Below are 22,962 nucleotides of genomic sequence, written 5' to 3'. Positions count from 1 at the left end.
TCTCCAGCATCTGTTGTTTCCTGACTTTTTAATGATCGCCATTCTAACTGGTGTGAGATGGTATCTCATTGTGGTTTGGATTTGCATTTCTCTTACAACCAGTGATGATGAGCATTTTTTCATGTCCATTGGCTACGTAAGTGTCTTCTTTTGAGAAGTGTCTGTTTATATCCTTTGCCCACTTTTTGATGGGGTTGCTTGTTTTTTTCTTGTAAATTTGTTTAAGTTCTTTGTAGATTCTGGATATTAGCCCTTTGTCAGATGGGTAGATTGCAAAAATGTTCTCCCATTCTGTAGGTTGCCTGTTCACTCTGATGGTAGTTTCTTTTGCTGTGCAGAAGCTCTTTAGTTTAATTAGATCCCATTTGTCAATTCTGGCTTTTGCTGCCATTGCTTTTGGTGTTTTAGTCATGAAGTCCTTGCCCATGCCTATGTCCTGAATGATATTGCCTAGGTTTTCTTCTAGGGTTTTTATGGTTTTAGGTCTAACATTTAAGTCTTTAATCCATCTTGAATTAATTTTTGTCTAAGGTATAAGGAAGGGATCCAGTTTCAGCTTTCTAAATATGGCTAGCCAGTTTTCCCAGCACCATTTATTAAATAGGAAATCCTTTCCCCATTTCTTGTTTTTGTCAGGTTTGTCAAAGATCAGATGGTTGTAGATGTGTGGTGTTATTTCTGAGGCCTCTGTGCTGTTCCATTGGTCTGTCTCTCTGTTTTGGTACCAGTACCATGCTGTTTTGGTTACTGTAGCCTTGTAGTATAGTTTGAAGTCAGGTAGTGTGATGCCTCCAGATTTGTTCTTTTTGCTTAGGATTGTCTTGGCAATGTGGGCTCTTTTTCGGTTCCATGTGAACTTTAAAGTAGTTTTTTCCAACTCTGTGAAGAAAGTCATTGGTAGCTTGATGGGGATGGCATTGAATCTATAAATTACCTTGGGCAGTATGGCCATTTTCATGATATTGATTCTTCCTATCCATGAGCATGGAATGTTCTTCCATTTGTTTGTGTCCTCTTTTATTTCGTTGAACAGTGGTTTATAGTTCTCCTTGAAGAAGAGGTCCTTCACATCCCTTGTAAGTTGGATTCCTAGGTATTTTATTCTCTTTGTAGCAATTGTGAATGAGAGTTCACTCATGATTTGGCTCTCAGTTTGTCTCTTATTGGTGTAAAGGAATGCTTGTGATTTTTGCACATTGATTTTATATCCTGCGACTTTGCTGAAGTTGCTTATCAGCTTAAGGAGATTTTGGGCTGAGACGATGGGGTTTTCTAAACATACAATCATGTCATCTGCAAACAGGGACAATTTGACTTCCTCTTTTCCTGATTGAATACCCTTTATTTCTTTCTCTTGCCTGATTGCCCTGGCCAGAACTTCCAACACTATGTTGAATGGGAGTGGTGAGAGACAGCATCCCTGTCTTGTGCCAGTTTTCAAAGGGAGTGCTTCCAGTTTTTGCCCATTCAGTATGACAATTGGCTGTGGGTTTGTCATAAATAGCTCTTATTATTTTGAGATACGCTCCGTCAGTACCTAGTTTATTGAGGGTTTTAGCATGAAGGGCTGTTGAATTTTGTTGAAGGCCTTTTCTGCATCTACTGAGATAATCATGTGGTTTTTGTCATTGATTCTGTTTATGTGATGGATTACGTTTATTGATTTGCGTATGTTGAACCAGTCTTGCATCCTAGGAATGAAGCCGACTTGATTGTGGTGGATAAGCTTTTTGATGTGCTGCTGGATTCGGTTTGCCAGTATTTTATTGAGGATTTTCTCATTGATGTTCAGGGATATTCGTCTAAAATTCTCTTTTTTTATTGTGTCTCTGCCAGGCTTTGGTATCAGGATGATGCTGGCCTCATAAAATGAGTTAGGGAGGATTCCGTCTTTTTCTATTGATTGGAATAGTTTCAGAAGGAATGGTATCAGCTCCTCTTTGTACCTCTGATAGGATTCAGCTTTGAATCCATCTGGTCCTGGACTTTTTTTGGTTCGTAGGCTATTAATTATTGCCTCAATTTCAGAGCCTGTTATTGGTCTATTCAGGGATTCAACTTCTTCCTGGTTTAGTCTCGGGAGGGTGTATGTGTCCAGGAATTTATCTATTGCTTCTAGATTTTCTAGTTTATTTGCATAGAGGTGTTTATAGTATTTTCTGATGGTAGTTTGTATTTTTGTAGGATCGGTGGTGATATCCCCTTTATAATTTTTTATTGTGTCTATTTGATTCTTCTCTCTTTATTTTCTTCTTTATTAGTCTTGCTAGCAGTCTATCAATTTTATTGATCTTTTTTAAAAAAACAGCTCCTGGATTCATTGATTTTTTTTGAAGGGTTTTTTGTGTCTCTATCTCCTTCAGTTCTGCTCTGATCTTAGTTATTTCTTGCCTTCTGTTAGCTTTTGAATTTGTTTGTTCTTGCTTCTCTAGTTCTTTTAATTGTGATGTTAGTGTGTCAATTTTAGATCTTTCTGCTTTCTCTTGTGGGCATTTAGTGCTATAAATTTCCCTCTACACACTGCTTTAAATGTGTCCCAGAGACTCTGGTACGTTGTGTCTTTGTTCTTGTTGGTTTCAAAGAACATCTTTATTTCTGCCTTAATTTCGTTATGTACCCAGTAGTCATTCAGGAGCAGGTTGTTCAGTTTCCATGTAGTTGTGCGGTTTTGAGTGAGTTTCTTAATCCTGAGTTCTAATTTGATTGCACTGTGGTCTGAGAGACAGCTTGTTGTGATTTCTGTTCTTTTGCATTTGCTGAGGAGTGCTTTACTTCCAACTATGTGGTCAGTTTTGGAATAAGTGCGATGTGGTGCTGAGAAGAATGTATATTCTGTTGATTTGGGGTGGAGAGTTCTGTAGATGTCTATTAGGTCCACTTGGTGCAGAGCTGAGTTCAAGTTGTGGATATCCTTGTTAACCTTCTGTCTTGTTCATCTGTCTAATATTGACAGTGGGGTATTAAAGTCTCCCATTATTATTGTGTGGGAGTCTAAGTCTCTTTGTAGGTCTCTAAGGACTTGCTTTATGAATCTAGGTGCTCCTGTATTGGGTGCATATATATTTAGGATAGTTATCTCTTCTTGTTGAATTGATCCCTTTACCATTATGTAATGGCCTTCTTTGTCTCTTTTGATCTTTGTTGGTTTAAAGTCTGTTTTATCAGAGACTAGGATTGCAACCTCTGCTTTTTTTCGCTTTCCATTTGCTTGGTAGATCTTCCTTCATCCCTATATTTTGAGCCTATGTGTGTCTCTGCACGTGAGATGGGTCTCCTGAATATAGCACACTGAGGTCTTGACTCTTTATCCAATTTGTCAGTCTGTGTCTTTTAATTGGGGCATTTAGCCCCATTACATTTAAGGTTAATATTGTTATGTGTGAATTTGATCCTGTCATTATGATGTTAGCTGGTTATTTTGCCTGTTAGTTGATGCAGTTTCTTCCTAGCATCGATGGTCTTTACAATTTGGCATGGTTTTGCAGTGGCTTGTACCAGTTGTTCCTTTCTATGTTTAGTGCTTCCTTCAGGAGCTCTTGTAAGGCAGGCCTGGTGGTGACAAAATCTCCCAGCATTTGCTTGTCTGTAAAGGATCTTATTTCTCCTTCCCTTATGAAGCTTAGTTTGGCTGGATATGAAATTCTGGGTTGAAAGTTCTTTTCTTTAAGAATGTTGAATATTGGCCCTCACTCTCTTCTGCTTGTAGAGTTTCTGCTGAGAGATCCGCTATTAGTCTGATGGGCTTCCCATAGTGGGTAACCTGACCTTTCTCTCTGGCTGCCCTTAACATTTTTTCCTTCATTTCAACCTTGGTGAATCTGACAATTATATGTCTTGGGGTTGCTTTTCTCTAGGAGTATCTTTGTGGTGTTCTCTGTATTTCCTGAATTTGAAAGTTGGCCTGCCTTGCTAGGTTGGGGAAGTTCTCCTGGATAATATCCTGAAGAGTGTTTTTCAACTTGGTTCCATTCTCCCTGTCACTTTCAGGTACACCAGTCAAACGTAGATCTGGTCTTTTCACATAGTCCCATATTTCTTGGAGACTTTGTTCGTTTCTTTTTATTCTTTTTTCTATAAACTTCTCTTCTCACTTTATTTCATTAATTTGATCTTCAGTCACTGATACCCTTTCTTCCACTTGATCAAATCGGCTATTGAAGCTTGTGCATGCATCATGTAGTTCTCATGCCATAGTTTTCAGCTCCACCAGGTCATTTAAGGTCTTCTCTACACTGTTTATTCTAGTTAGCCATTCGTCTAATCTTTTTTCAAGGTTCTTAGCTTCCTTGCCATGGGTTTGAACATCCTCCTTTAGCTTGAAGAAGTTTGTTATTACCGACTTTCTGAAGCCTACTTCGGTCAGCTCGTCCAAGTCATTTCCATCCAGCTTTGTTCTGTTGCTGGGGAGGAGCTGCAATCCTTTGGAGGAAAAGAGGCGCTCTGATTTTTAGAATTTTCAGCTTTTCTGCTCTAGTTTCTCCCCATTTTTGTGGTTTTATCTGTCTTTGATCTTTGATGCTGGTGACCTACAGATGGGGTTTTGGTGTGGATGTCATTTTATTTGTTGATGTTGACGCTATTCCTTTCTGTATGTTAGTTTTCCTTCTAACAGTCAGGTCCCTCAGCTGCAGGTCTGTGGGAGTTTGCTGGAGGTCCACTCCAGACCCTGTTTGCCTGGGTATCACCAGCAGAGGCTGCAGAACAGCAAATATTGCAGAACAGCAAATATTGCAGAACAGCAAATATTGCTGCCTGATCCTTCCTCTGGAAGCTTCGTCCCAGAGGGGCACCCGCCTGTATGAGGTGTCAGTCAGCCCTTTCTGGGAGGTGTGTCCCAGTTAGGCTACATGGGGGTCAGGGTCCCACTTGAAGAGGCAGGCTGTTCTCAGAGCTCAAGCACTGTGCTGGGAGAACCACTGCTCTCTTCAGAGCTGTCAGACAGGGACGTTTAAGTCTGCAGAAGTTTCTGCTGCCTTTTGTTCAGCTATGCCCTGCCCCCAGAGGTAGGGTCTATAGAGGCAGCAGCCCTTGCAGAGCTGTGGTGGGCTCCGCCCAGTTTGAGCTTCTCCGGCGCTTTGTTTACCTACTTAAGCCTCAGCAATGGCAGACACCCCTCACCCTGCCAGGCTGCTGCCTCACAGGTCGATCTCAGACTGCTGAGCCAGCAGTGAGCAAGGCTCCGTGGGCGTGGGACCTGCCGAGCCAGGCACAGGATATAATCTCCTGGTGTGCCATTTGCTAAGACCACTGGAGAAGCGCAGTATTTGGGCGGGAGAGTCCCGATTTTCCAGGTGCAGTCTGTCATGGCTTCCCTTGGCTAGGAATGGGAAATCCTCCGACCCCTTACGCCTCCCGGGTAAAGCGATGCCCCGCCCTGCTTCAGCTCACCCTATGCGGGCTGCACCCACTGTCCAACCAGTCCCAATGAGATGAACCAGGTACCTCAGGTGGAAATGCAGAAATCACCGTCTTCTGCGTCGATCACGCTGGGAGCTGCAGACTGGAGCTGTTCCTATTCGGCCATCTTGGGATGGAATCTTACTTGTTTTATTTATGTATATATTTTTCTGGACCATTTTGAAAGTAATTGGTAGCCATCATGAGACCTTAACCGAATCTCTTTGAAAAATAAAGGACATTCTCCCATATAACCACAGCACCATCATCACAATCATTGGCAAATCTTGATGTGTTTCTTTCCAGTCTTTTACACACATCAACACATACACAATCATATATTCCAACTTGTAAATGATTAGTTAACTTAGTAAGTTCAACTTAAGAGTTGAAGTTACAGTACTCACTTATTGACTGACATGTTTAATCTTCTCATTTCTGCTGTCGCCACCCCACCTCCCTCCAGTGTATTCTGCCCACAGCAGCTGAAGTAATCTTTTTAAAACATAAATCAAGTCTTATCACTCTCCTGCCTAAATCATTCCAGGTTTCCTGTTGTGCACCATGGCCTGACCCAGCCTCTGGCCTCCCTTGCTGATCTCATCTCCTGCCAATTCCTCTGAGTCACACAATGTATTTTCAGTCCCTTGAACACCTCCAGCTCTTTTCACCATGGTGCCTTCTGCTTGAAATTCTCTTGTCTCTTTTTCATCCCGCAGACTTGGTAAAACATCTCTTCCTCAAAGAGGCCTTTAGCAACTGCACTGTCTAAACAGGTCCCAAGTTAATTTCTGCCCTTGCCCCTATTTGTATCTTTTGTGACGCTTGCCAGTTTGTGCTTACCCATGAATATCACCCTCCAGCTCAGGCCTGGTAAATAATAAGTTGAGTCTATACATTGGTTAGCTTTGCCTTCCTTTAACAGGAAATAAAAAATGGGCTGGGCTTGGTGGCTCATGCCTGTTATCCCAGCACTTTGGGAGGCTAAGGTGAGAGGATCACTTGGAGTTCCAGACCAGCCTGGTCAACACAGTGAGACCCTGTCTCTTAAAAAAAAAAAAAGTACAGAAAGAAAAAAATAAATACAAAATAACATGCTTAACTATGTATTTCTCTCTCAAGGAAATCCAAAAGCGGACAGTCTAAGGCTGCTATGGTGGCCCTTAAGGACATCAGAGATCCAGGCTCCTTTTATCTGTCTGCTTCACCATACTTAGCCAGAGAGGGTAGCCTCATGGTATAAGATGACTGCTGGAGTACCAGCCATCCCACAAGCATTCTGGAGAAGAGGAGGGAAAGAACAAAAAGAGAAAAAAAGCAGACTTCCTACCTGAGTCAGCTTTGTTTAAGGGTCCTTCCTAGAAGTACCCACACCACTTCTGCTCATATCTCACTGGCTAGAAGTTTATCACATGGCCATCCTTTATTTAACAGAGGCGGGGAAATGTTCTTTTTATTCCACATGGCAGTGTGTCCAGCTAAACACGTAGGGTTCTGTTAGTGTTGGAGAAGGGGAGAGTGGATATGAGGTGACAATCAGCAGACTCTGACCAGGTACAGCTGGGTCAGAAATTGAAGGCGGAATTTAGTAAAGCTGCCAGGATAGACATGACCTTGCTAGCTTATATGTGATGGCATGTTCATAGTATTCTATTATAATTTATCTCAAAAGCAGCTTTTGCTATCCTCCAGATTTTGAAATAAGCAACTTGTGTCCCATCTCTGCTTGAAACAGGTTCAACAAGAAACCCAAGAGGGGGATCCAGTTTCTTCAGGAGCAGGGCATGCTGGGGACGTCAGTTGAAGACATAGCCCAATTCCTGCACCAGGAGGAGCGCCTGGATTCCGTAAGGCGGGGGGGTGTAGCACTTGCATGTGAGTTCTGTCAGGTGATTGTGAGCCCTCACCAGTTTTAACCTCGAGATTGGCTGGCCCTGAGTACATTGTCTGTTGTCCACCCACTGGTTACAGTAGTCCTGCATATCTTGTTGGCTAGTGTTGCAGAAAGCTCTTTGATGGGAATAAACTAGCCTCACAGCAGGTGGCTGCATATTTGCTGGAAGAGAGTCAGAGCTGGAAGTGTTCCTTGACTGCTAGAAACGGTTCTTCTGGCTGTCTGTCTGCAACTAACCTCCGTAGTGTGCCCCGTCATTCTCTCCATTTTAAGTCTCTTGTGCCCCCTCCTCTTCCTTCATTCATGCAGGACAGGCTGCTTCTGGAATGGGTGGGTGGATGGGCAGGTCAGGGAGTTCCCTTGCTTTTTTAGCAGTCCAGCCTATTCTGGGCAGTTAGGGCCAGGCTATTCTGACTCCACACTTTGGCTGCTGGCTTTTGCTGAGGGTTCGTATTTGACAATTTCTGGATATAAGTGAGTGTGTATGTTTCAGACCCAAGTAGGCGATTTTCTGGGAGATAGCACAAGGTTCAACAAGGAGGTGATGTATGCCTACGTGGACCAACTTGACTTCTGTGAAAAAGAATTTGTCTCAGCCCTGCGGACATTCCTAGAAGGTTTCCGCCTACCTGGGGAAGCCCAGAAGATTGACCGATTAATGGAGAAGTTTGCCGCAAGATACATAGAATGCAACCAAGGGTGAGCGCCGATTTTGAGTCCCTTTCAGATCATCTGTTTGCCTGCCTCCGAACGCTAATTCTAATTTGGTTGGGGTTTAATCTTTGTATATCTGTGCCAAGCAACTGAAGCTTTTGTTTACTGTGTGCCAGGCACTGCTAAGGGATTATTTCACATAAGACCTCACAGCAACCTATTTATGTCCCTATTCTACAGACAAAAAGATTGAGGACCAGAGAGGTTAACTTGCCCAAGATCACACAGCTAAAGCCCATGCTGTTAACAACTATAAAAGAGTAGTTTCATAAGTTGAGAGGAGACAATTGGGCACCTCTTCCTTAATAAAAAACAGTTCCCCTGATTTAATATATGGGGTAGATCTCAAGGATTTTGGTTTTTCTTCAATTACATACTGATGAGCAGGTTACAGAAATAGCTACATAACTAATAAACACCACTAAAGTACTTGATTTTATCTGGGGACCTTTTTTGATGGGCGGTTCGTGATTTTGTAAGAAGTGGAAATAGGAAGGGGAACAAACCATTATTAAATACCTCCTGTGTGTGGGCCATGCCATGGGTTTTACATGCATTTAATTTAATTAATGGCAAGCCCAGGAATAGTATCCCTGTTTTACAGATGAGGAAATTGAGAATCTGAGAGATTGAGCAACCTGTCCAAAATTAATCAGCTAGTAAGGAGCAGAGCCAGGGTTGAACATGGATTTCTCTAACTCAGAAGCTCATGTTCGGGCCGGACGCAGTGGCTCTTGCCTGTAATCCCAGCACTTTGGGAGGCCAGGACAGGCAGATCATTTGGGGTCAGGAGTTCGAGACCAGCCTGGCCAATATGCTGAAACCCCATCTCTTCCAAAAATACAAAAAAAATTAGCTGGGTAATCCCAGGTACTCAGAGGCTGAGGCAGGAGAATTGCTTGAACCTGGGAGGCAGAGGCTACAGTGAGCCGAGACCACACCACTGCACACCAGCCTGGATGACAGAGGCAGATGCTGTCTCAAAAAAAAGAAAACTCGTGTTCTCTCCACTGAACATTAAATTAGAAATATGTCTGAATATGCTGTGACCATGATGTGGAAATTGTTCAGTAGAAACTATTTTTTTTGAGACAGGGTCTTGCTGTCTTGCCCAGGCTGCAAGATCACAGATCACTGCAGCCTGGATCTCCTGGGCTCAATCAGTCCTCCCACCTCAGCCTCCTGAACTGCTGGAACTACAGGTGCATGCCACTGTGCCTGGCTAATTTTTTGTATAATATTTCTGCAGAGATAGAGTTTCACCGTGTTGCCCAGTCCTAGCCTCAAGGGATCCCCCTGCCTCAGCCTCCCAAAGTGGGGGGATTTACAAATGTGAGCTACCACACCTGATTGAAACATTTTAATAACTGTTTTGCCTCTCAAATCAACTTTGTTTTCATATTAATTGCTCCCAGTCCTCCAAGTATATGGCAGGCTGTCCCCAGGAGGTGGCAGGATTGGCAAAGGCAGCATATGATCATTTTAACCAAGTGGGCATTAGAACTCTCTGTGAAGGCATAATTAGATGCTGTTTACTTTAAACGTGTCTCCTATGTGGACCTGGAAGCCATGGTCTGTTTGCTCAGTCAGTAAATATGTGACCCAGTTTCATCGCATATTAAAAGACCTTTGTTGTGTTCTTCAGAATTTCTACTGTTCCTGTTATGGACAGTTTGGACAGAACAGTTTCTAGCTTCAGCCTCATATCGTATGAGACTGTGCATCCACATGTTGTCCTTCTCTTCTTGCCTAAGGCAAAAAAGTCAGACTTCACCAACATATTGTTTAGAACAACATAAACATTTTCCATGGTATTTCTACTGTTAAATGTTATAATGGATAATATAGACTATAAATAACAGCTAAACAGCAATTTTAGTCATCTTTATATCTCATGTCTAGCACAGTACATAGCATAAAATAGATGTTCTCAGGAACAGGACAAAGTGAGGAAGGCACTCAAGGCGCTTAGTGTGTGAAATGTAGTGAGATGCCCTCTCTCAGGGTCAGTACCAAATGTAAGGTCTCCTGATGTGCTCACGTGCTTCACCCTAGTCTTGGCCCCAGATGCTTCTTAGAGTCTTTTTAAAAAAATTACTTGAAGTTGCTTTATTCAAAGAAGGCTCAATTTTTATTATTTATTTATTTATTTATTTTTGAGACAGTCTCACTCTCTCACCCAGGCTGGAGTGCAGTGGTGCAATCTCAGCTCACTGCAACCTCCACCTCCCGGGTTCAGGCGATTCTCCTGCCTCAGTCTCCCGAATAGCTGGGATTATGGGCACCCGCTGCCATGCCCAGCTAATTTTTGTATTTTTAGTAGAGACTGGGTTTCACCATGTTGGCTAGGCTGGTCTTGAACTCCTGACCTCAGATGATCCACCCACCTCGGCCTCCCAAAGTGCTGGGATTACAGGCCTGAGCCACCACGCCCTGCCAAAGAAGCTAAAATTTGATACAGATTGTTAATGAGCTTTTTCTACACTCTGGGTTGCTAAGTCTTGTTCAGTGATGATGAAAGCCTAAAAACTCTTGCCTCATTTGGAATCAAGGGGAGTAGTCGGCTGCTTTTCTCGTGAAGTTTGTCTCTGTTAGCATTGTACCTTCCAAACCTCATCAGCATGAATATTGATGTCTCGCATTTTTTTCTCCAGGCAAACTCTGTTTGCTAGTGCTGACACTGCTTATGTCCTAGCATATTCAATTATTATGCTAACTACAGACTTGCACAGTCCTCAGGTAAAGTACTTTAATGATTTACATGTTGTAGTAGCTAAATAAGTGGCTTTACTTGGGCAATTGGATGTTTTTTAAATGGTTTTTAATTTTTTTTTTTAATTACAGGTAAAAAATAAAATGACAAAAGAACAGTATATTAAAATGAATCGGGGTATCAATGATAGTAAAGATCTGCCAGAAGAGTATCTCTCAAGCATCTATGAAGAGATAGAAGGCAAGAAAATTGCAATGAAAGAAACAAAAGAGCTCACGATTGCAACCAAATCTACTAAGCAGAGTAAGGTCTAATGGCAAATTATTTCTTTTAGTTCTAATTTTTTAGTGTATCAGAATGCATGATTAAATACTCTGGTGATAAATTTAATGTGCATAGCTAGATATCTGAATAGGAAATGTGATTGAATTAATTATTGTGATTATGTTGGGACTTTTATAATGTCACTGTCTTGCTAGATTTCCGATGAGGAGCAAGAAGGAATTTAAAATTAGTAATCTGAGAACTAAATTACTCCCAAAAAGTGTTCTTTAAAACTTTGCTTTAATTCAGATTGTGCCCACCTTGATTAGAATTCTATTAGTTATGGCCCCTGGGGAGCTGTCAGTTTCACTGTTTGAGAAGCAGCAAAGGATAGTGATTTAGAGTGTGGCTCTAGAGCCACACTGCCTTAGATCAAGTCCCAGCTCCTCTACTTAGTAGTCGTATGACCCTGGGCCAGTGACTTACCCCCTCTGCCTCATTTTTCCCATCTGTAAAATGGTAGTAATAATATTTGTAACGGACTCACGAGATGGTTGGGAGGATTTAGGAGTTAATCATTGTGCATCTTTTGAAACAGTGCATGGCATGTAGCCAGCCCTCAGTGGCTGCTAGCCACACCTATCATGCTCTTACTTTACAGATGTAGCTAGTGAAAAGCAGCGGCGGCTGCTGTACAACTTAGAGATGGAGCAAATGGCTAAAACAGCCAAAGCTCTGATGGAGGCTGTGAGCCATGCCAAAGCCCCGTTTACGAGTGCCACTCACCTGGACCACGTCCGGCCAATGTTCAAAGTGAGTATCCTGAGAACTTAGCAAGCATGTGGCTAAGCCTGATTCTGAAGCTGGCCAGTGAGAAGTACTCTTTCCACGCCAAAACTCTGGATATTACTGAAATCTTCCTTCCTTGATAGCTGGTGTGGACGCCGCTATTGGCAGCCTACAGCATCGGACTCCAGAACTGTGACGACACTGAAGTGGCCTCCTTGTGTTTGGAAGGCATCCGATGTGCAATCCGAATTGCCTGCATCTTTGGAATGCAGGTAGGTGTAAGTCAGCAATGCTCCAGAGATACTGGTGGGTTGTGTTCTTTTAGATTTGGCAAAACTTAGAAATTATCAGAAGTTTTCAGTTAATCAAGAGTCTTAGCAAACTACTTACTTATGCCTACTGACAAGAAATCCATAGCTTTGTGATGACAGCTCATTAGGGGCAAAAATGGATATACGGATTAAAACTGTCTTTAAGAATGGGTAGGCTGGGCACAGTGGCTCACGTGAGGCCTGTAATCCTAGCACTTTGGGAGGCCGAGGCAGGCAGATCACCTGAAGTCGGGAGTTCGAGACCAGCCTGACCAACATGGAGAAACCTCATCTCTACTAAAAATATAAAATTAGCCGGGTGTGGTGGTACATGCCTGTAATCCCAGCTACTCGGGAGGCTGAGGCAGGAGACTGGCTTGAACACAGGAGGTGGAGGTTGTGGTGAGCTGAGATCGCGCCATTGCACTCCAGCCTGGACGACAAGAATGAAACTCCATCTCAAAGAAAAAAAAAATAATAATAATAATAGGTAGGGTCCAAGCTACTTGACTGGATTTGACAAAGCAGACTTCCTGTTCATCTGCCTAACTTGCCTGCTTTTGTGCTTAAAAATACTATTTTCTTTTTAACATCAGTTTTTATTATAATTTCCCATATTTCCAACTCTTCCCTGGAGAAACAAGTAGTTCAGTGCAATATGAATATGTCTGTAAACCTTTGAAACTTGAAAAGTTCAAGCAAATAAATGAAATGTAATTCTGAAACTGTTACGAAATTAGGAGGTTGGCAATCCCATGCATCACTTTGTAAGTCAGAAGTTGCACCCCCGTTTATTTTTAAAAAGTCAATCTTCTGTTCCCATTCATTTTACAGTTAGACATTTTCTTTTATACCAAGACCACAAGCTTTGAAGTTAGACCATCTAGGTTTCAAAACCCCACTCTGCCACCTCTCCAGCCATGTGACATTGGCTCAGCTAACGTCTCTCCAAGACACCAATTCATTTCCTCATTTGTAAACTTGAGAAAACAGACCTGCCTGGCAGAATTGTTGAGATGTCAATTTATGTGACAGTCTTAGTATTCAACAGACATAGTGGAACATGGGACAGGTGAGTTTGACTGAAGTCGGAAAGGAGAGAGCTGCTTCTCAAACGTGGCAGTGCATAGATAGCCTTTGCAAGATGTTCCAAAACCAAGAGGGCATTAGCACGGAATAACTGTTGTGCTAATGTGCAGAAAGTCAGTCAATGTGCATACAAAAGGTATCAGAGAAGCCCAGTGTGCCAGCCCTGCAGATTTGAGAATGGCCACACTAAGGTTGGAGTCACAGTGTTCTCTCTTGGGCTTCTGTTACAGCTGGAACGAGATGCCTATGTTCAGGCTCTTGCTCGCTTCTCCCTGCTCACAGCCAGCTCCAGCATCACAGAAATGAAGCAGAAAAACATCGACACCATTAAGACACTTATCACAGTGGCTCACACTGATGGCAACTACCTTGGGAACTCCTGGCATGAGGTACATGTCTCTTTGAATTGCCTTTTCTCAGTTAGGATGACTCCTGGCTTCCTTTTATTCATTGTTGATCTCATTTGGTCAGTTCCGTTTTTCTTGAAGTCAAGCCTCACTGTACCTCATGTATCTGGAAGTCACCCTCTCTGGGGCTGTGAAAGGTGGGGGCGAGTTCAGGTGCACCAGCTCACAGTGAGCACCCTTGCACCCAGCAGCCAGTGTCCCCCATGAAGTGTACTTCTGTTGTTGCAACTTTCTTTCCATATTAGTGCCATTTTTTTTTTTAGTCCTCTTGGGAGTTCCTATGATCAATGTGTAATTTTAAGACAAAGCCAGGAGCCTGATTAGAAATGGTTGATAGTCACAATGAGCTGTGAGGGAGAGTGCCAGTGAATTCACATGTTTTTAAAACAGTATTCTAAGATTCTCACCGAAGGATATAGTTACTTATGTGTACAACAATGGATTTAAAAGGATATTTGTTGCAGTTTTAGTTGTTCTAGGGAAAAGGTTGGGTTAAAAAGAGCTAGATGTCCTAACAATATAAGAGATTGCTACTTTTTTAAAAAAGTATAGTACAGCATTTTTTAGAATGTTATGTGGCCATTTAAAATAATGTTGTGGAAAAAACAGATAGTATGTGCTCTCTGATGGAAGTACACAATGCTACCTAAGAAATGTTCTAGCCCCAACTCAAATCTGAATCAATTCAAGCCTATATTGCCAGTTTACAGGAAATACAGTGGACAGAGAAGCATGTGAGATATGAGGGTGCAGCTTGGAAATTCTAGGTGTGACAGACCTGCAGAGCAGATGACCAGGTTTTTCAGCAAGAAAATTGCAAGAAAAATAAGGGAGGAGGGTTACCTGTGAATTAAGAGATTTCAGAAAAGAAGATAAAAGATGATTTTAAAGACTATTGTGGGAAAATGGTCACAGTAAAATTACAAGTTGTTATAAGACATTGTGAGGCATTGTCTCTTGTGGCAAAATACACAGAGAATGGAGTTTGAAAGGAGACCAAAGCATTAACATTCTCTCTGAGAAATAGAATTATGGAAACTGTTTTGTTCTTTTTTTTCTTAATTTCTAATTTTTTCTACCATCTACATGTGTTACTTTTTTGTTTAGAGAGAAAACTGTGAAAGAATAGAGATGAGGCTGTGGAGAATGTAAAGGACAGTTTGACAGAAAGAAAATTGCTGTCATCCTTCTTCCCCATGTGGACCACATGGCTCAGATTCAGAGTAAAGGCTCTAGAGCCTGGCAACTGGGGTCCGATTTGGGGCTCCACCTCTTCCTGCCTGGATGGCACAGACAGGTTACTTAGTCACCGAGTCCCACCTTCTTCATCTCTACAGTCTTCACAGGGTGGTTATGAGAATGAAGAGGGCTTGGGGCTGTATTTGGCAAGTAGTAAGAACTCAATAGTGTTACCTGCTGTCATCTCCATGGCGTATGGCTTTGCTCCTCTTCACCAGCCTTTCCTCTCTCTGTCACAACTCTGAGTAGTCCATGTTAGAAATAACTGAGTTATGGCTGGGTACAGTGGCTCACACCTGTAATCCCAGCACTTTTGGAGGTTGAGGCAGGAGGATTGCTTGAGGCCAGGAGTTCCAGACCAGCCTGGGCAACATAGCAAGACCCCATATCTTAAAAAAAATAATTTTTTTTTTTAATTAGCTAGGCGTGGTGGTACATGCCTGTAGTCCCAGCTACTCAGGAGGCTGAGGTAGCAGGATTGCTTGAGCCCAGGAGTTCAAGGCTTTAGTGAGCCTTGATTGCACCACTGCACTTCAGCCTGGGCAACAGAGCAAGACCTTGTCTCTAAAATTAAAAAAAATATATTTTGAATTGTTTTTAAATCATTTCCTGCCTTCTAAGGAGCCATAATACCTAGAGAATCAATGAATAGTGGCTTTTTCTTCTAAAACATATTTTTAGCCTGGGAGGTATTATCAATATGAGGTTCCTGCTGCCTGCCAAGTATATGACAGAATCTAGAAATGTTAAAAATTAATTAGCTACTTCTGTGGTTGTCAGAAGCCCTGAGAAATCAGCTTGGAACTAATAAGCCCTTGACCTTTCAGTGTTGGTGACATACTTGAGATTCCAGCTGTCCCCAGCTTCTGCAAAAGGGAGGGCATTACTAGCTTACTACTAATAATTTAATAGTGTGTGAAGAAATCAGGGGATGATTCTCTTTGGTGGAATTAAGTCTATTTCTCAGTCAAGAAGAAAGCAATTTATAAGTAAAGATACTCGGCAGTGCCCAGTGGTATAGTGGAGTCCTGGACTCTGGGACTGAATTGTAAGGTCAGCGTAAAAAGCAACACTGAAGTTCAGTCAGAAGTTCCCATGAAAATTCCTTAGGGTTTCCCTGGAGGTCTATGTGCCATTCCTCGGTAAAGTTTCATGTAGCCAGTGTTTCCTCTGACAGAAGTTGGGACCAGTTTCTGTTTCTACAGCTGAGCTTCAGGTAGGAGAGGGCCCGTGTGCAGATCAGATCTGCATATCAAGCACCAGAGGCACCCCTCAGGACCAGGAGATCCAGCCTCATCTCCCACTGCATGCCTGCTGTAGAGCATATTCTCATTCCTTCAGTTAAACCAATTAACGATTGCCAGCAATTTTAAGTGCCAGGGACTTAAGTGTTCAGCAGTGAACAAGACAGAATTAATGCCCTCTTGGCACCTAAGGCAGGAAACAAACAAATAAATATATGGTATAATGCCAAAAAGTGGTAAGCACTAAGGAAAAAAAAGTATGAGCAGCGCATGGTAATGGGAAGGTACGATCTCACAAGAAAGATCTGTCTGAGAGGGACACACATGTCTGAGCTGGGAATTGAAGGAGTGAGCCATGGGGAGACAACATTCCAGGCATAAGGAACAGTGAGTGCAAAGGCCCTGGGATGGGACAAGAGACGACAAGTTAAAGGAGCAACACTGAGGCCAATGAGGCTGGTGTCTTGTCGTCTCATGAGGAGAGTGGAAAAAGGAGGTGGGGGTGACTAAATGATGTGCCTATTAAATGACATGGTGGGAGGAATCCCCTGCCCCAGTCAAATGCTTTTTCTCTCTTTATTGAAAGCTTACTAAATTTGCATAAACATCTATATGGCATAACTCCATTGAACCAACTTTTTTTTAATGACTAACTTAAGATTACAGTGCCCTTTTTCTAGCTGTAAGGTAGGAACTCATTTCTTCATGCCTTCTTTCTCTTAGATCTTGAAATGCATCAGCCAGCTGGAGCTCGCTCAGCTGATAGGAACCGGTGTGAAGACGCGCTACCTGTCTGGATCTGGGCGTGAAAGAGAAGGGAGCCTGAAGGGCCACACATTGGCAGGGGAAGAGTTCATGGGCCTTGGCCTCGGTAAGACACCAGGCCCCACAGCTGACAGTCACGGATTTGCAAGCTAACGGGGATGAAACCCTTCTTGTCTCGTCAGGACTGTCCTGTAAACCGTCTCTTCCTTTTGTGCCATCTGACAGTGTTCATGAATGCAAGTGGATGTGCTGCTTCGCGCTCTTAATTGTGATTAAACTGTTGAGTAAAATGTCTATTTTACCAAAGTCAGTAGGGTGCATTACTTTTCTTTCTATACCTATAACTATATTGGGGAGAAAAACCATTTGCTTTAAAATGTCCAGATCTCTAGTGCCTGACATTAGAGGGGTGTGTATTTGTGTCTCCAGATTCAACATTTCTTCCATCTTTATTGGGGGGCTTTTATTAAACAGTATTCTTATGCAAGTAGAATTATTTTTCTGGCTATACATTGCATTGAGAAACTCTTCTGATTGATGTAACATAGTAATAATAGTAAATAGGGCAAACAGATGTTCCAAGTCACATTCTGAGCACTCAGTTTATATATTTTAACTCATTTAATGCTCATAACAATCCAATGAGAACAAGGACTGTTATATTCCCCATTTTGTAATTGAGAAAACTGAGGCACGGAGTGAAAAGATATGAGCAACGTCATACTGCAAAGGAGTGGCAGAGGTAGGATTCAAGCCCCAAGCCATCCAACTACAGAGTGTAGGCTTCTAGGTCCCATTTAGTGAGTGGAATAGTACAGTGTCATGGTTAAAAGTATGGACTCTGGAAAAATAGGGAATTGTAATAGCACCCACTTCTCAGGGTACTCGTGAGGATGAGTGGAATGAAATTCTGTGAAGCACACCAAGCATTCAGCAGGTGTGGGCCATTATATGTTCTAGGAGCTCTGGATTAATACCAGTTGATTCAAATTTGTTTTCCTAAATATAGGCCTTTAATACTATAAAAATGTAAAAGATTATAGAGAAAGGTAGATGGTTGGTACAAACAAGAAAGCTTATACTAAGGATATATTTTAAATGCCCAATGCCAAAACGTAACTTTAATTTTATCATCAGTGGGTTTTTGTTTCTTTTTTGAACTTGCAGAATCATTCCCATTTATGTCCCCTGTCCCTGCATGTTGACATAACAGGATGCTTTGTTCTAAATACTTGACTGTTTTTGAAGTACTGCTGATTTTGTGCATTGTGTTTCAGGTAATTTGGTGAGTGGCGGAGTGGATAAAAGACAGATGGCCAGCTTCCAAGAATCGGTTGGTGAGACCAGCTCGCAGAGTGTGGTTGTAGCTGTGGACAGGTAATGATTTTATTCTTCAGTGACCCTGAACTACCCAGTGGTTTGGTGGCCTCTCTGTAGTTACTGGACATGAATGATTCCTAATTTGTTTAACTGATACAAGTGTTGTTAGCTACAAATTGCTTAAGCGTCGCATTTATTTGCATTTTGACCTTTTGGAAAAGGTATAACTTTAACATTGTGACAAATTATGTCAAAAATAAGAGTTTTTTGCTTATGTTGATGTTTTAAATTACCTTGTTTCCTTAGTAGAAATTATTTTTTAAAAAATCACAAGAAGAGTTTAGGATTAAAAGCCTACCCATGCTCACGCCTGTAATCCCAGCACTTTGGGAGGCCGAGGCGGGCAGATCACAAGATCAGGAAATTGAGACCATCCTGGCTAACACAGTGAAACCCCGTCTCTACTAAAAAATACAAAAAATTAGCCAGGCGTGGTGGCGGGCGCCTGTAGTCCCAGCTACTCTGGAGGCTGAGGCAGGAGAATGGCCTGAACCCGGGAGGCGGAGCTTGCAGTGAGCTGAGATCGTGCCACTGCACTCTAGCCTACGCGACAGTGAGACTCCATCCCAAAAAAAAAAAAAAAAAAACGCCTACGCATGCTCATGCCTGTAATCCCAGCACTTTGGGAGGCAGGTAGATCACAAGGTCAGGAAATCAAGACCATCCCGGCCAACAGGGTGAAACCATGTCTCTACTAAAATACAAAAAAAAATGAAATTAGCCGGGCATGGTGGCACATGCCTGTAATCCCAGCTACTCGGGAGGCTGAGGCAGGGGAATATCTTGAACCCAGGAGGCAGAGGTTGTAGTGGGCCGAGATTGCGCCATTGCACTCCAGCCTAGCAACAGAACGAGACTCCGTCTAAAAAAAAAAAAAAAAAAAGCCTACCCATGAATGAGAGTTGGCTGAGTTGACAGTTTCCTTTTTTTTTTCCTCCCCTCAAAACTTTTCCATTATTTCTCTTTACTCAAAACTTGACCTAAAAATCCGGGAGAGATATTTCCCATAAAGAAGCTTCATACTTATTAGCAATCACTCTCAATTTCCTTTTCTTTCCTTCCCCCATTCCTTAGTCACTGTAACCACTGATCTACAGATTTGCCTGTTCTGGACATTGTTCCATTGTCTATCTTTCCCTTTTTATTTTATTATTTTAATATTCATTATATTCTATTAACCACGTGGTTTCCTTATACTAACATCTTTCCCTTTAATTCTATCCTTTTTCAACTCATGTATGTTGCCTCTGTTGTTAAGTACATATAATGTCATGTCTTTTGTGTTCCCATCTTCTTCCATTATTACTGCCTTCTTTGTGCTAAATAGATATTTTCTAGTATATCATTTTACTTCTGGTCATTTCTTGTACTATATCTTATGTATTGATTGATTGATTGATTGAGACAGTCTCGCTCTATCACCCAGTCTGGAGTGCAGTGATGCGATCTTGGCTCACTGTAACCTCTGCCTCCCAGGTTCAAGTGATTCTGCTGCCTCAGCCGCCCGAGTAGCTGGGACTACAGGCATGCACCACCACGCCCGGCTAATTTTTGTATTTTTAGTAGAGACGGTTTCACCGTGTTGGCCAGGCTGGTCTCGAACTCTTGATCTCAAGTGATCCACCTGCCTTAGCCTTTCAGAGTGCTGGGATTGCAGGCATGAGCCACTGTGCCTGGGCTCCCCCGTCTTTTGATGTGTCACTTTCTCTTCTGCTCACTATAGGTTTTTCTGCTTTCAACTCAGTTCACTTTCCTTGAACCGTTTTGTACTTGTAATACCACATCATTTATTTCGGTGGAAGTGTCAGACCTGACGTTTCCTCTCTACCTTGTCTGAGAGTTTGAGAAACTTCAGCTTCCAAATCTAATTAAAAAGAAAAAACCTGTGTGACCAGAGATCATCTGGCTTTTATGCCCAGTACTAAGACAGTAGCAGAATTGCCCTCAGGCTACCAAATGTAATGTTTATTTTTTATTTATTTTTTATCTTTTTGAGACAGAGTCTGTCTGTGTTGCCCAGGCTGGAGTGCAGTGGCGCAATCTTGGCTTAATGCAAACTCCGCCTCCCGAGTTCAAGCGATTCTTCTGCTTCAGCCTCCCAAGTAGCTGGGATTACAGGCGTCTGTCACCACGCCCGGCTAATTTTTTGTATTTTTTATTAGAGACAAGGTTTCACCATGTTGGCCAGGCTGGTTTTGAACTCCTGACCTCAAGTGATACACACTCCTCGGCCTCCCAAAGTGCTAAGATTACAGGTGTGAGCCACAGCACCCGGTCTAATGTTTATTTTGTCTGGAATTATCTTCCTAGAATTTTTACTGGATCTACCAGACTGGATGGAAATGCAATAGGTATGTATTTGACTTACCTGTGAAAACTGCAGAAGCCTCATGCTGTGACCGTCTGACTGTTCCTAACGAGGCTTTGCGTGTGTTGTTGGGTCTGGCCTGTAGTTGACTTTGTCCGCTGGCTGTGTGCTGTGTCCATGGATGAACTGGCTTCCCCCCACCATCCTCGCATGTTCAGCTTGCAGAAGATTGTGGAGATATCATACTACAACATGAATCGGATCCGACTACAGTGGTCTCGAATATGGCATGTGATTGGAGATCACTTCAATAAGGTAACTCTTCAAATTTAAAAACCATTCCTATTAAAAAAAAAAAAAAGTAGGCAACTGAATTCAAAAAAAGTGATAAATAATTTGCCCTGTTTTTTAGATGCCTCTAATTCATTTTCCCTGTGCAGTCAAGGACAGCTTGATAGGAGTAATATCATACTTATATATTGGTAGCATTCATGTAGAATGAATTAAAAATCCAGTGGTATTGAAAATACTTTAATATCCCACATGCAGGATGTAGGCTAAGACCACAAAGATTATTACAGCCACTAGACAAATACGCTGATGCTTGGAAGCATTGTGAAATGAAATCCAGAAAGGCCTTTTAAATGACCTAATGTTAAGTTACGTTCCAGGTAGTTTTACTCTTCAGTGTCACTGCTTCTTGTATTCTGGCACCTATCACCACCATTCTTCTGAAACTTTTATTGAAAAAATTAGGCCGGGCGCGGTGGCTCACGCTTGTAATCCCAGCACTTTGGGAGGCCGAGGCGGGCGGATCACGAGGTCAGGAGATCGAGACCACGGTGAAACCCCGTCTCTACTAAAAAATACAAAAAATTAGCCGGGCGCGGTGGCGGGCGCCTGTAGTCCCAGCTACTCGGAGGCTGAGGCAGGAGAATGGCGTGAACCCGGGAGGCGGAGCTTGCAGTGAGCCGAGATTGCGCCACTGCACTCCAGCCCGGGCGACAGAGCGAGACTCTGTCTCAAAAAAAAAAAAAGAAAAAATTAATATTTGGGCCGGGCGCAGTGGTTCACGCCTGTAATCCCAGCACTTTGAGAGGCCAAGATGGGCAGATCACAAGGTCAGGAGTTCGAGACCAGCCTGGCCAACATAGCGAAACCCCGTCACCACTAAAAATACAAAAAAATTAGCCGGGCGTGGTGGTGTGCCCCTGTAATCCCAGCTACTAGGGAGATTGAGGCAGGAGAATCACTTGAACCTGGAGGGGGAGGTTGCAGTGAGTCGAGATCGCACCACTGCACCCCAGCCTGGGCAACAGAGCAAGACTCCGTCTCAAAAAAAAAATTAATAATTGTTTTTAAATCAGAAACAAGCCAAAGACCCATCTGGGTTCTAAAACTGACAACTGTTGGGAATAAACCAGACTGAACTTCTTCCTTCTTGCTCGTTACCAGAAGTTTTATTATATACATACAGACATATGCACACATGTTGAATAAATAAAATGTCAGATATGTGTTTTATCACGGTGAAAAAACTGGGAACAAAGCAATCAAAAGAAATGTATGTAGCCGGGCATAGTGGCTCACGCCTGTAATCCCAGCACTTTGGGAGGCTGAGGCGGACGGATCACAAGGTCAGGAGATCGAGACCGTCCTGGCTAACACGGTGAAACCCCGTCTCTACTAAAAATACAAAAATTTAGCCCGGTGTGGTGGCGGGCGCCTGTAGTCCCAGCTACTCAGGAGGCTGAGGCAGAAGAATGGCGTGAACCCAGGAGGCAGAGCTTGCAGTGAGCTGAGATCACGCCACTGCCCTCCAGCCTGGGCGACAGAGTGAGACTCCGTCTCAAAAAAAAAAAAAAAGAAAAAAAGAAAAAAAAAAGAAATGTATGTATGTATGTATCTGTGATGTCATTTGCCTCTTAAGGGAAACATAATAATAGCTTCCTACCAAAACACATTTCATGATCTCAAGAAAATTTTCTCAAGCCTGGTGGTGAAGAGTTATAATACTAATGCTTAAAAATAGTGTTAGTAAAAAAAAATCCAGAAATTCTATACATTGAATAGAGGAAAATCTTAAAAACTAGTCTACCATTGGGGTATAGAATAATCAATGGGGTGCTGGTAAATGATTTGTAGCATCTGCCAGTTTCTGTGTGTAAACACCCTGCCACAGCCAATTTAAAGTTAGCAATATGATGTAACTAGGGAAGAGATGGGCACCCCATCACCTCTTGTAGACAGGTGCTAGTCTACTCCACCACTCCCCTGAAATGAAGCATTGTCAAATGTAGGCTTGCTTCTAACTTGGTACATCAGCTAATCAAAGTTCCTTGTTTTTCCATCAGCTCAAATTAAGGCACCTCACAGCACACTGTTTTACAAAATAATCTGAGTGCTTCATGCTGGGGAGTGTACAGATGAGACCCCTGCCTGCATGGA

General features: G+C 42.5%; 1 protein-coding gene across 3 annotated transcripts in view; it reads left to right on the top strand.

Moving 5' to 3' along the window:
- ARFGEF2 (ADP ribosylation factor guanine nucleotide exchange factor 2) overlaps nucleotides 1-22,962 on the top strand; it is a 116,706-nt gene that overhangs the window by 56,968 nt on the left and 36,776 nt on the right. For all 3 annotated transcript variants that reach the window (XM_055265516.2, XM_055265515.2, XM_063633308.1), the window contains 11 exons: nucleotides 7,133-7,244; nucleotides 7,785-7,990; nucleotides 10,660-10,744; nucleotides 10,850-11,021; nucleotides 11,644-11,795; nucleotides 11,915-12,043; nucleotides 13,402-13,560; nucleotides 16,785-16,932; nucleotides 18,104-18,203; nucleotides 20,517-20,557; nucleotides 20,660-20,829. In XM_055265516.2, coding sequence (XP_055121491.1) covers nucleotides 7,133-7,244; nucleotides 7,785-7,990; nucleotides 10,660-10,744; nucleotides 10,850-11,021; nucleotides 11,644-11,795; nucleotides 11,915-12,043; nucleotides 13,402-13,560; nucleotides 16,785-16,932; nucleotides 18,104-18,203; nucleotides 20,517-20,557; nucleotides 20,660-20,829 — 1,474 coding nt within the window. The remainder of the gene's footprint in view (nucleotides 1-7,132; nucleotides 7,245-7,784; nucleotides 7,991-10,659; nucleotides 10,745-10,849; nucleotides 11,022-11,643; nucleotides 11,796-11,914; nucleotides 12,044-13,401; nucleotides 13,561-16,784; nucleotides 16,933-18,103; nucleotides 18,204-20,516; nucleotides 20,558-20,659; nucleotides 20,830-22,962) is intronic.

This window comes from Symphalangus syndactylus, chromosome 24, assembly GCF_028878055.3.
Source record: "Symphalangus syndactylus isolate Jambi chromosome 24, NHGRI_mSymSyn1-v2.1_pri, whole genome shotgun sequence".
NCBI classification, from domain to species: Eukaryota; Metazoa; Chordata; class Mammalia; order Primates; family Hylobatidae; genus Symphalangus; species Symphalangus syndactylus.
This window is presented reverse-complemented; position numbering and strand designations above follow the sequence as displayed.